At 41.0% G+C, this 13,984-nt stretch overlaps 1 protein-coding gene across 1 annotated transcript in view; it reads left to right on the top strand.

Annotated features, from left to right (window-relative positions):
* HYDIN (HYDIN axonemal central pair apparatus protein) overlaps positions 1 to 13,984 on the top strand; it is a 2,950,008-nt gene that overhangs the window by 1,499,495 nt on the left and 1,436,529 nt on the right. The window contains exon 45 of the mRNA XM_086945295.1: positions 10,520 to 10,688. Coding sequence (XP_086801421.1) covers positions 10,520 to 10,688 — 169 coding nt within the window. The remainder of the gene's footprint in view (positions 1 to 10,519; positions 10,689 to 13,984) is intronic.

Genomic DNA, 13,984 nt, shown 5'->3' with positions numbered 1-13,984 from the left:
GATGGCTACCACGCTGACCGAGAACTCTTTCACCTTATGGGACTCGAGTCACGTGAATACTCATCCAATCGATAACGACCCTAATACGGAAGTGTAAAACTAAATAAATGCGGCGAGGAGGGACTCTCGCACTCGAGCGGACACGCTGTGAATGAACGGGGGACTACATGAATCTAGTGGTACTGGCGAAAGGTAGGCAAACAAAGTTTTGGAAAGCTTTACTGTCCAATGTAATAGAGTAACTCTACTAATAAACCTAATACGAGGGAGCTAGTTAAAATATTCACCCGCATTGTTGGAGTTGAATTTCAGTACTCCAACCACGCATTTATAGACAGTATATATAAAAATATGGAACTTTTAATTATGAGAGCACGTTTAAACAAGAAAAGACTGATCATGGTGCGAATTTTATATACTGTACTTGCACCATTAACATGGAGCTCAATGACCATATAAGATATAACTTAATTTAAAATACAGACTCCCATTCATAAAGGAAGATTTATTTTGTATTAACAGCAGCACAGTTTATACGTATATTAACTTTAGACTTCTATAAGAGTTCGATCAGCAATAAATGCACTTGGGTGGTTTATACTTCGACCACATGATCATATTTTTAACATTCTATATACCTCCATGTACATTATAGATCCAATTGAGTCTAATATCGAGTTATTAAAACATTGAAACATATATTCTTACAGCCACCTTGACAGAATTGAAGCCATAATTAGACAAATAATATTTGAAGAACACACAACGGACGCCCCCCGTAGAGCCCATATGCGGGTTGGAATTATCACCGCATTAAACGTAAGTGAATGAGCAATACTATTTACAATCATAAACTTAAATATAGCCCATGATAGCACAAGTTGCTTATATAGTGTTTTACCTTTTATCCTTTGCAGAAAAGAGAGAACAAACCTGGAAATAGGTAATTTACAAAGTTCAAAAACGTTTAATGAAAACTATCCTCGCATGAACCCCCCTTTCTTCTTTTTAATATACACCCCACTGTTTCTATTATCACTTCCAACACCATCACTTATGCACATCTGAGTAGGATAAACTAATGGCACTTGGTCTCTCCATCTCAAAATAGGCTCATAGACCATTTGAGTCTGTCTCGGAGGTACATTCGGTGTTTTATTTACATTAAGTTTTGGGATACCTCCATTCTTTACCTTATACCTGTATCACCACCGCTCGTATTGGTCACTCTAATATGTTATTGCATCACGATGTGAGCAACTCCTGTAACACAAGAAGTAATAATATCCTTTATACTCATCTAAAACCAAGATCTAATAGCATTATATATACATATGGCAAAATGTTTTTTCTTTTCAATCTGTACAGCCTTGAAAAAGTCGTGGGTTACATTCCCATCTAACGACGAAACACGTGTCGGCTGTGTGAAAATTTCCAGTGAACAGGAATACATTTGAAACTGAAGCACAAGGACAAGAACTCATTTGTATTATATTGTGACAATTGGTGGAAACACTGGCATATACAAGCTGTATTATAATTTTACATGTGCTAAGGAGTGTTGTAGGCATGTCTGTAACATACATTTTGGAAAACATTGCTAAAGAGCTATTTTGAAAAAAGAGATAGTTAGTTTACAACATGTAGGCTACTAAATTAAACAAAAATGGTCTGCAGCTCCCATTTTACACTGGTATTTGCATTCACTTAGTGAGTGTATAAAGGATCTTCTCATGAAATGCATTTGTGTTCTTATGACTGAAAACTTAATGTGTCAGCAGGAAGGAATACTATCAGTTTCAGAACCTTCACCCAATAGAGACAAAGTGGTATATTGAAGTAAATATACTATAAACCTTTCTCTAGGTATACAAAGTGATCTAAAACAGCATAGAGGATCCTGAGCATTATTATGCTGCTTGGAAAGTAAAAGGCATACAACTCTCCTACAGTCTTTTTGTAGCTGAAATAGGCATTCTCCTTCACTGAGAGCAGAACCAGTCAAAGATCAAATCTCGTAAAACTCTACTAGCATGGCTGGATAAAAAGGATTGGGCAAGCATATTGGTCCCGGAGCTCCATGGACAAGGTGGTAGATCCATCACGGACCCGCAAGACATAGTGGATCTGTTTACGGCCCATTTTGATACAGTCTACTCTTCGGTGGTTCCTTATTCTAAAGATGATTCCCATCAAATGCTTGCGGATATAGTACTACCCAGACTGTCCGTGGACGACCATGAGTTCATGGAGAGTAACTTGTCTAACGATGAAATAGCGGCAGCAATCAGGTCCCTTACATCGGGCAAGGCCTCTGGACGGAATGGGTTGCCTATCGAACTTTACAAACTTAACCCAGACAGATTGGCCCCACACCTAAAGGCTATGTATGAGGACTTTAGAGACACGGGGCTCCTACCTCTAGACCAAAGGACAGCCCTTATTGTGACTATCCATAAGGAGGGGAAACTTAAAACCGATTGCAAATCATATAGACCGATTTCCCTATTAAACGCAGAACCCAAGATTCTGGCCAAACTCCAGGCCAACAGACTCTTAACAGTGGTTGAGACCCTAGTTCATCCGGATCAGTCCGTTTTTATCCCGCATCGCAATACTGCGCTTAACTTGTGCAGGTTGCACGGGGTGTTGGGTAGGGTAGCCTCTCTCCTGGAGCCGGCAGTCATAATCTCCTTAGATGCCGCCATGGCCTTTGACACCATCGAATGGCCTTATTTGTGGGCGGTGTTTGAGAAAATGGGATTTGGCCCAAAATATATACAATGGGTGCAGCTACTATATTCTAAACCCCTGGCCCAGGTCGTGGTCAACAATAAAAAATCGGCCACATTTGAGCTGGGAAGAGGGACCCGGCAGGGATGCCCCTGTCCCCTCTTTTGTTTGCATTGGCACTGGAGCCCTTGGCGGCTTGGGTACGCAAAGACCCGATGATTCGGGGTATGTGCTGGTCACGGGAATCGGAGGACTGTATCTCCCTTTATGCTGACGATATCTTCCTTTATTTCCCCTACCCGAGACGATCCCTGATTGTGGTCTTATATATCCTCACAATCTTTGGTAGATACTCCAGCTTCTCCATAAACTAGAGTGAGTCCCTTTTGTTTGTAGTGGCAGGGGAGCCACCGATCCCGCCGCGGTACTGTCTTATACAGATAAGCAAAGATGGATTTACATATCTGGGAATCTTTCTCTCCCTGGACTCCTCCCTCCGCTATATCCATAACTGCACCCCCCTTGCTCAGACTACGTAAAGATATCAACAGATGGAAATCGCTCCCCCTTTCCCTGTTAGGGAAGGCGGCCCTTTTTAAAATGATGTCTCTTCCTCGGTTCTTGTATGCCCTGCAAAATTCTTTAGACCCGATACCTGCATCCTATTTTAAAGAAGTGGAGGGCCTCCTGTGTGATCTACTATGGAATGGCAAGCCGCACATCGCTCTTGGTAAGCTGTCCCTGAACTGGTACAACGGATGCATTAGCCTCCCAAATATCAAACTGTACTATTGGGTGGCTCACCTCTCCTCCATCAACCACTGCACTTACGGCCCACCCGGAAATCCGGGTTACAGTATGGCTAGATGGCTCCTCTCTGGGGGGAATTTCAACAGAGCCCTCTACTCTAAGCCCCAGGTTTCTACACTTACAGGCCCCACCAAACATACTGTACATGTTTGGCACACTGCCACTAGGTGCCTTGGTTGGGGGTGGAGGCTTACACTTGCGACGCCATTATGGGATTCCGAACAGTTGGGTAATTTGTGGAGGAGTAATGGGATCTCGTAGGCATTTCTCGTATTGGGGATCTGTGGGTAAAATCGGACATTAAGACATTCGCTGAGTTGCAGTAACAATTCAAATTGGCTGATTCGGAGCTCTTCCGTTATGCACAAGTCAGACACGCACTCCACACGCATCTACAACCAGGGGCCACACCACCTGAATCCTTTCCATTAGAGGATAGAGTATTGGACGGCCATATCCCTGACAGCACCATTTCCTTAATATACAAAAAATTAGTTAACAATCTGCTAGATCCCCTCCGAGCTCTTCGTGAGAAATGGTCAAGGGATGGCATTGAGATGGATGATGAGGAGCGGCAGGAGGCTATCCCCTCGCCCAGGGTAGTGGCAATACCATCTCATCTCTGACTTGTCCAACTAAAGCTCCTACAAAGGGTATACGTGACGGGCCTCAATTGGTGCGGATGGGGAGGGCAGACAGGGGAGATTGCAGATGAGGATGTGGCCAATTGGGTACCTTTATTCATATAGTTTGGGAATGTGCACTGATCCAACCATACTCGTGCAACATTCACGATATTATTAACACTGTTCTATCCTCACACCACCGTATGGAGGCCCGCAGGTGTTTACTGAATATCTGGGAGCCAACAGATTTGAACGTTTGTTTGACACAATGGGTCACTTTGGGACTAATGCTCGCCAAGAGAACCATTGCCCAGCGATGGGTAGCGCTGCTTCCTCCTACGGTGGGGGATTGGGAAAGAGACTTGGATTGGGCAATGTTTCAGGAAAAGACAGTATATGTGGCCCGTGGATGTCCCAAGAAATGTACCTGCGTTTGGGGATCGTGGAATTCCTAACGAGGAGATATATGTCAGCCTCCCTTTGTCCACAGTATTGATGATCCCCCTTCACCCTAGACCTTCCAAAATATAGTTTGTACAATGTGTATTACCCACTGTTCCCATGAAGCCTGATGTACTACTTCCTTCTAAATGTTAATGTAATGCTGATGTCTGTTTATCAATAAAAAGTAAAAAAAAAAAAAAATCTCGTAAAACTGTTCTATGCTTGACAAAAATGGACACTTTGGTGGGTTAGTGAGTGAATATTAAACTTTGAGGAGCAAACAAAGTGCTGAATACAAAGGAATTCATTGTTCTTGATTTAAACTATTGTAACATACATCATGTAGGTCCGTTTTTAACTGGGGGGGGGTTTACAGAAATATCTGGTAGGATGTTATAGTTGCTTGTGCCTTTATTTTAAGTAATCTGAATATGTGGTTCTTAACCTTTTGACTTCTCTGGACCCCCAATGAATCACTACGGAAAATTGGGAACCATCCCCCCCCAAAGCATTTCTACAATTTGAACCTCGAAACAGTACACAAAAATAAAGAAACAATTCAGTATCAAATTACAGCATATTGTATTTATTTCATGAACAAGAAATTGGAGGAGCTTTTCAATATTTTGTTTTATTTCTAAAAGATGAAGTGAAATGCTAGACTTTAGCACAGTGTTTATTCTTTTTTGCTCTTAATTCATGCTCTCTTTTTGCTGGTGCATACCAGTGCTTCATTTGAGGACATAATTCGTCCATACTATATTCCTTTTAAATTACTTGCACTTCTCCCATGCATCAAGCTAAGTATAATAACTTAAATATTAGCCCCTAATTTTAAATTCCTTAATATTTACAGAGTTTCAAAAATTTGCAATCTTATGTTTTGCTTTTTTAAGTATACTTTACCAATCTGCTAAAATTATTTCGAAAGCGATGCATATCCCCTTAGTAGATATTGCGTACCCTAAGCAATCTGCAGACCCAAGTTAAGAACCACTGCACTGGAAGATTATGCTTTTATTAGTTGTAACTACAGTTATCTAGCATTTATATTGTTAATATTTTATCAAGCAACTATCCTTCCTCTTCCTTGTGAATATCCCCCTTGCGTCAGCAACATTCGGAAATTCTTTTTGTAGCTTCGCGCCGACGTGGACGCGGATGTCACAGAGACACGGCTCCGCTCGCGACTCCGCTGACGTCACCGACGCCTACAATAGGCCCACGCCGGCGTGATGACATCAGTTCCCTTTTTTCCGCGTCGTCGACGCTAACGGTTTTCAGGGATCGTGCTGTAGCTTTTCAGTAACTTTGTTACTATTTTCCTGTTATTCTGTATAACATCATATTCTTCGGGATGTCGTCGAAGAAGACTGGTTTCAAGGCTTGCGGCGAATGTGGCAAGACTATGTCCATCACCGATCCACATGACTGCTGTGTCTGGTGTTTAAGCTCCGACCATGATGTCGAGGACTGTGCTTGCTGCAAGAAGATGACTTCGAAGGCACTGAGAGAGAGAGAGGCGAAACTCCTTGTGGCTAAGCTTAAGAGTAAGAAGGAAAAGAAATCTTCGAAGTCTCGAACTCGTCGTTCGAGGTCGAGGTCTCGGTCTCGGTCTCGATCGAGGTCACGCTCGGAGTCGTCTTCAGCTCACGCGTCGAAGTCTTCAAGGAAGAAGCACAAGAAGAGGAGCCACGAGTCACGTCATCGCTCCGGAAAAGACTCTGGTTCGAGACCGAAGTCCCAGGTTAAGCTCCTGAGTAAGGAGTTGGTGGTTTCGGAGTCGGAGCATGTCTCTGTGGGTGAGGCTTCACAACCAGGTTCGCCCGAATCACAGGAGCAGGTCCATTCTCCAGTTCCATCCATTCCTTCTGGTCAGGAGGATGAAGGTGAGGAGCAGGGGGCTGGTGAAGTCGGAGTTCTGGTGCCTGCGGGTTCGTCGACCCCGGTTCCAGGACTCGTTGAAGAGGTCGAGGTCGTCTCGACTCCGCCTCCTCAGGAACGACCGAGAGATTCTTATCCTGAGTTTCCAGCTCCAGGTCAGGATCCATCTCAGTTCCTGAACGCCATGTTTGGTGTCTATTCTAGGGCAATGCTCCCGTCTGGTGCACCTGTTGGTCCCACGGGTCGACGACGTGGAAAAAAGGGAACAAGGTGAGGAATCCACACGGCAGATGTATCTATCAGAAGAACAAGTTACTTACCTTCGGTAACGCTTTTTCTGGTAGATACAATATCTGCCTGTGGATTCCTCACTGACCCACCCGCCTCCCCGTTGTCCACTCTTCTTTGCCAGAGTATCTCTGATGGGTTGTTTTATTGTAAAATGTTTTATTGCATTTACTTCACACTGTGTGTGTTACTTTGATTTCTATACTGTGTATATTGTGTACATTACTACTGTCATCGGTCCGTCCGTGTGCCTCGAAGGCACGGAAAAAAGGGCGGAACTGATGTCATCACGCTGGCGTGGGCCTATTGTAGGCGTCGGTGACGTCAGCAGAGTCGCGAGCGGAGCCGTGTCTCTGTGACGTCCGCGTCCACGTCGGCGCGAAGCTACAAAAAGAATTTCCGAATGTTGCTGACGCAAGGGGGATATTCACAAGGTGAGGAATCCACAGGCAGATATTGTATCTACCAGAAAAAGCGTTACCGAAGGTAAGTAACTTGTTCTTCAGTAAGTCAATATATTTTGTAGGCGCTTGTGTGCTAGAAATATGAAGATTGCCTCAGAGAATGCCCCGCCCAATCGGTTTAGCCACCAAATGGTTATTTTTTTTAAGCTTCTTATAAACATGCTATCTTTCAGATAAATAGTTGATCTTGAGTGAGGAATCCCTACACGGTCCAAACTAAGACAATTCACTGTTGTCAATTGCATTTACCAAATTTTATTGTATATCATTATGTTTATTGTGGGGTGACTACCATAAAACATATAACACAACAAAAGAGCAAAGATATTGAATTCATGCCATGAACATAACCATAAAATCAGAATAAAATACATCATTTAATATAAATCCATTAAAATTCTAGTTTACTCTGTCAGCCAACTCTGGCATCTTACTCAAATGTGTAGTTCACATAATAACCTTGATCTAATACACTCAATTTAAAATCAAATTAAAACGCATTATTTTACTATAGTTCAATTAAAGTGCTTGCTAACTCTTCTGGGCCACTCAGGATCTTTCTCAGGCACCATGCAGAATATAAAGCTTTTGCTAAACCAAAGACCAGAACAACTTTAGCATCCAATTTAAAAACCTTTACTACTATACAGTGTTGTCTTCTGCCCTGATTGAGGCAAATTGACACAATCTATACTTTCTTAAGATCATGATATACTGCGCAAAAAAATAAAAAGTGTGCTTCTGTTTCTGGTGCAAGCATACATAAAACCTTTTCCACAAGGCGTCTCTGTTTAGCAGTACTGTACCATCTGTCTGTTGCAAACAAACAATAATGTGTTTTCAGCACGTTCACAGAGCTGCTGGAAATGGAAACATGGATCATCCCTAATCTTATTTAGACCCAAGCAGTAAAACCAATCCTTTAAGTTTTTTAACCAGGGTATAGAACAGGCTTTATCCAAATTCTTCAGGGGAACAAAGGCTTTCTTATAAAGTTCCAATTCAGCTGTCGACCAAATTCTTAGGCGATAAAGAAGGGGTTTAAGATTGGCTGTTTGAGCAATTTCTTTGAGGCCTAAATTGAGAAAAGGGACAATGCAGTGCTTTGTAGCATTTGTATCAAGTATCTTACAAAGTTACCTTCAATTCTAGTCAAAGGATCAACTTTGCAGGTCCCCTAGATCTTGGCACCTTAAAGTGCAGCTACTTGAGCCTTCACTTGGTAGACTTGTAGGGCAGGGGGCACATACCTAAAAACAAATGATCTATATATTTTTAAAACAGCTGCTGCTCTATGCTGGACAAACAGGTGGCTCTTTGAAATTTGAGGATCCCAAGAAAGTGTATTGGCCAATTTTCCCCCAGATAATCAACATGTTTGGCCATTTGAAGTACTGTTTCCCCCCTATTTAGAGCCCCACCCCCACTAAGAGATCTTTGTGGATTAAGTGCCATATATTTGGTATTTGTTGTATTCATTTCCAGTGTACATTGATTGCAGAAGGAGGAGAACATAAGTAAAGCTTCTAGCCCCCTAAGAGTTTTCAAAACTAATAAAGTTTCATCTACAAATAATTGTACAGGGCTCTTTGAATCTTCCAATCTGAGATGATCATTATTGCAATTTGCAAGAGAATTGTCATTGATGCTTTGAAAACTTGAGTAGGAGCTAACATACAACCCTGTTGTGTGCGCCTTTATATGTTAATTTGATTAGTCAACTCCTCTTTTCATTCCCTACCTTACTAGAGCGTAATTATCTATGTGAAGTGGCATTATTATGGCAAGCAGATTATATAGGACATCCATACCTTTTAAAACTTTCCCTTGCTATCCTATTGTATATCAAGATAGAAAGGAGATTTCTGTTTCAGTCCTCTGATTGTAATCACAAACGGGTCAACATCCAGATATTCACAATCCTTAGTGACCGGTGTTACATTTTGAACATGTGTGACAGAAAGAAATTAGCATTTCTTTTATTTGTTTTGACATATGTTTAGAATCACCTTTCAGCAAAAAGAACTACTTAAAACTTGAGTAGGAGCTAACATACAACCCTGTTGTGTGCGCCTTTATATGTTAATTTGATTAGTCAACTCCTCTTTTCATTCCCTACCTTACTAGAGCGTAATTATCTATGTGAAGTGGCATTATTATGGCAAGCAGATTATATAGGACATCCATACCTTTTAAAACTTTCCCTTGCTATCCTATTGTATATCAAGATAGAAAGGAGATTTCTGTTTCAGTCCTCTGATTGTAATCACAAACGGGTCAACATCCAGATATTCACAATCCTTAGTGACCGGTGTTACATTTTGAACATGTGTGACAGAAAGAAATGAGCATTTCTTTTATTTGTTTTGACATATGTTTAGAATCACCTTTCAGCAAAAAGAACTACTTAAGTTTGAGTTGACACAGAAATGTAACACATCAATCTTGGTTTCGGTGATGTTTATGTAAGATCTAGAAGAAAAGAAAAGTGAAAAATATACCGCTTGTCTTTTAATCAATAATTTGTTCCATCTTTCATGACTTCTTAGGGAGAGACGAATATTCATTCTTTGATCCTTGTTTGTTGCTTTTGTTAAAGTATTATGTTTCAATGCCATTAAAGATGGATTTCAACTTGTACTGGTATGTGCCATGGCAAAAGCAAATAAGTAAAGGATGCAGCAAATTATGCAAGAGACATAGGGCCAACAGGTCTGATTCCTGTAGAATGCCATTACTAGATATCTGGAAGGCACGTGGATGACCTTTTTCAAGTTGCAGTTGATAAGAGTAGCGAAAATGGGACACAGATCTTTGTGCAAAATTTATTTTGGTAGGGTGAACCTTATACATTTCAGTTTTTTATGATGCTGGTTAGTGTTATTCAGTTGCATCTGATTCTGAAATATCTAATGCTTTGCTTAGTTGTAACTACAGTTATCTAGCATTTATATTGTTAATATTTTCTCAAGCAACTATCCTTCCTCTTCAGTAATTCAATATATTTTGTAGCCGTTTGTGTGCTGGAAATCTAAAGATGGTCTCAGAGAATTGTACTTGTCTTCCACATTACGCTTATACTAAAGTCCAAAACATTTAGGTGGATGGATTAAACAGACTAAAATGTTAAATGTATGCCTTTGAAACTGTCTTGATAAATATGCAGATCATTCCCAGTCTGGAGATGGAAAATGATTCAAAGTATGTGAACAGATAAAAGTTTAAAGAGGCAAAAGCTACAGTTTGTAAGTTTATTCTTTACCTTTACAGAGAGCAGCAGGAACGATTGGCCCAGGAGTTACAAGCAAAGAAACGTCTAGAAGAGTTGGAGCGGCAGCGAGAGGAAGATGAAATGAAGAAGAAGCAGGCACGAAAATTAAGGAAAGAATCTGCCAAAGACGATGTTATTGGCAAGAAAAGTCATACTGCAATTAAACAGGTATTTCCATGAGCTAATCTTGCAGAAACGCTAGGAGTCTTGTTTCACTTGAGAAGCAAAATATGGCTTAATATTATTATGTAATTATATATGTTGTGTTTGGAGAGTCTTGACTATTCTAGGGCATCAACTTTTGTATCTATGCGTTAGCACTTCTCCACTTTATTCAATCCAGTCATCCAATTAGAACCCATTAGAAGTGAAACCATTTGCAGAATGCAGTAAAGTGTTCGGCGAGTCCTAACTTGCCGATATCCGCAAGCATTTGTTTATATTTCTAGGCAATCTAATCATTCAGCTTTTACCAGCACCGCAAGGGGATGTCCTTTGACATCTCAGACTTGTTATAATGTGCCGCACTTGTCTTACTATTTTTCTGCAGCTTTAAGTGAAATACCATCTTTCATCTGGTATCAGTCAAGAGGGGAACGTTATGAGAATGGAGTCCCAGTCACGACATTCCAATTCATCAGAGTATCAGGTGACTGATCATCAGTGAGACAGGTCATTCGAGCTTCTCAAACCACTGCAGATTTGCAAGGGGAAAACTGCCATGTTTCAGCTGGTTCTGTTCGCCCTTTGCTGGATATTGTTTCACAGAGAGGTAATTTCTCCTTTACAAGATCCTCTCTATATCAATGTGTCACTGTGGCTTCGGTTCGGTATTTACATCCTCCCATGGTGGTAATCAATAATTCAAGGTTAGTTCTGCAACAAGGTACTGCGTGTGGCTCAAACCCTTTTAGGTCAGTAACCCTTCTGGCCTACAACATAACTAATAATTCAATTCAATTCAATTCAATTGATCTTTATTTCGGCACTACATGGCCATAAAAGAATTGCACGGCATACACATTTCATTAATAAAATACATATTAAATCCCATTTTCAAAACAACTGATAGTTATTGCTAATAAAATCAATACAGGTTTAAAAAGCAGACAAGTATGAAACATGGTAACATACCTAGCTTTTGAGCATCAGGACACGCAGCTGAGAAAATTACCTTGAGAATACATACAATCAAACCACTAAATAAATAAAACCAAGTGAACAAGTGGTGTATGATTTTGTCCTTATAGCTTTAGGCCTTTTTTCCTGCGCACAAAATAGATGGAAAGCAAAAATCTGCTGGCACTAAATACAATTGTTTGAGTTGTATCAGATTTAATCATTCTTAATGCCATCTTACATGACCTTATTCCCAGCAGATTACGTAAAGGTTTGATCCACTTTCTTCTGGCCGACACGTAGGCTGGGCAGAAGAAAAGGATGTGCTGGTCATCCTACTTGAGGTTACTCTCGCACATAGTACATGTTTCGCTGGTTGTGGGGTTGTCAACAACATTGCCCCTTCTAGACCAGCGTGTCAGGGTTGTGTTGGTCAAAAGGTTACCATATCTTAATTTCATAAAAAGGGTTTTAGCTAGCGGGGGCTCAACTTCATCTAGAAAGTTCTCAAATAAGGCTCATCCTTGAACCTTAGGAAGTTGTTTACTAAAGTCCAACCACTATTTTCATTAATCATTTGGTTATCGATAAAACCCCAAAAAGCCATTTTCACCATTTTTTTAGAGTTATATGGTAACCTTTCCGGATTCTCTCAAAGTTGAGATAGACCTATCTTAGTTAACCACAATCTAACATGTTTTAGCCAAACATTGGAATTTGATCCATCCATGCCCATTACCTCTTTTAACCCATTTCTGTAGTCAAGCAATTTTGCCAAAGTCTTACCCAAAACATTAGTGGCCGCACGATAGTATGATGGTCGGTTCTTTTGACATTTAAGTCCAGCTGAAGTGGTACTAAAGGGGTGCCTTTTGGGGCCCTTACAAGGCTTCTCATAAATTTGTTCTCCGAAGTTGTGAAAACGTCCTTTGACATTGGCCCCCAAATATCAGCACCATAAAGGGCTGCCGATTGAACTTTGAATTTAAACAGCTCTAGTGCTGGTGACACAGCTTTGCTAATACTTGCACCCTGCTTCTTCAGAATGGGTATAGTGTTCTGAGTGAATATTAACTTGCTTTTCTCAATTTGGGGTCTCCACGTGAAATTGGAGTCAAGAGAAACCCCCAAATAGAAAAAGTTTTGGACCGATTCCAGTCTTTGGCCATTTAGTGTTAGGTAAGCTTTTTCCGGTTTAATAGGGTTTAGGGCCATACATTTGCTTTTTTTGGCATTAATTTCCAAACCTTTCCTATTGCAATAGTCACTAAATGAATGTAGTCGTGCCTGTAGGCCTTTCTTAGTTTGGGAGATTAAGATGGTATCATCCGCAAATAGTAACGCGGGTACCCTTTCCCCATTTAGTTTTGGCAAGTCATTTTTGCAACCCTTCAAGTGAACAGGAGCATCGTTCACAAAAATGGAAAATAAAGTGGGGGCCAGGACGCAGCCTTGGTGAACGCCACGCTCAATGGGTATGTTCTGGGTTAATTCCCCATTGGGGCCCCATCTCACTTTAGCAAAGTTCTTGGTGTGCAGCCCAATTATCTGAACCAACAGACAGTTGGGTAGCCCTGCCATATGGAGTGACCTCCATAAAAGATCTTGTGGCACTAGATCGAAAGCTACTCTGAGATCTACGAAAGCAACATATAAATGTCCCTTTTTAATCTGAACTTATTTCCAATAAAGGCAACAAAATCTACAAACTTGGTCGATGGTGCTCACTTTGTTCCTAAACCCAGCTTGGAACTTCGTGAGGACCGAGTTATCTTCCAACCACAAGTTTACACGGATTAAAATGTGCCTAGAATAAATTTTCTGGAGAGTGTCCATTAGGCTAATTGGTCGGTAATTAGAAGGTTCCGACCGATCACCCTTTTTAAAAATTAAAACAATCTCAGCTCCCCTCCAGCTTTCTGGAAAATCTACACTACAAGACAGCATGTTGCACAAATGATTTATATAAGGTGCCCATACTTTGAGATCGTGCATGTATGTAGAGGTCCCCAGGAATTTTATCTAAGCCAGGTGCTTTACCATTTTTCACTGCATTATTAGCTGCCTCAGTTTCCTCTATTGTAAAGTCCAGGTTAGCATTGGAAGGTGTGGACCATGGCACCTCCTCACTAGTTACATTAGTGGTATCATCATATTTTTTATAAAGAGTAGTAAAATGATTAACCCACGTGAGTTCGTCAAGGTAAACATCTTTAACAACTCTCCCTTTGTGGTTCCCATTGGCAACTAGCCTCCAGAAGCCTATATTGTCCTTAGCCTTTGCAGCTGCCAGCATATCCGCCCATTTTTTCTCCTCCCAAGCTTTCCATGAAGCAACCTGCACC

The sequence above is a fragment of the Lissotriton vulgaris genome, chromosome 12 (assembly GCF_964263255.1).
Source record: "Lissotriton vulgaris chromosome 12, aLisVul1.2, whole genome shotgun sequence".
Taxonomy (NCBI): Eukaryota; Metazoa; Chordata; class Amphibia; order Caudata; family Salamandridae; genus Lissotriton; species Lissotriton vulgaris.
Note: the sequence above shows the minus strand (reverse complement) of the source record. Positions and strands in the feature narration are given on the sequence as shown.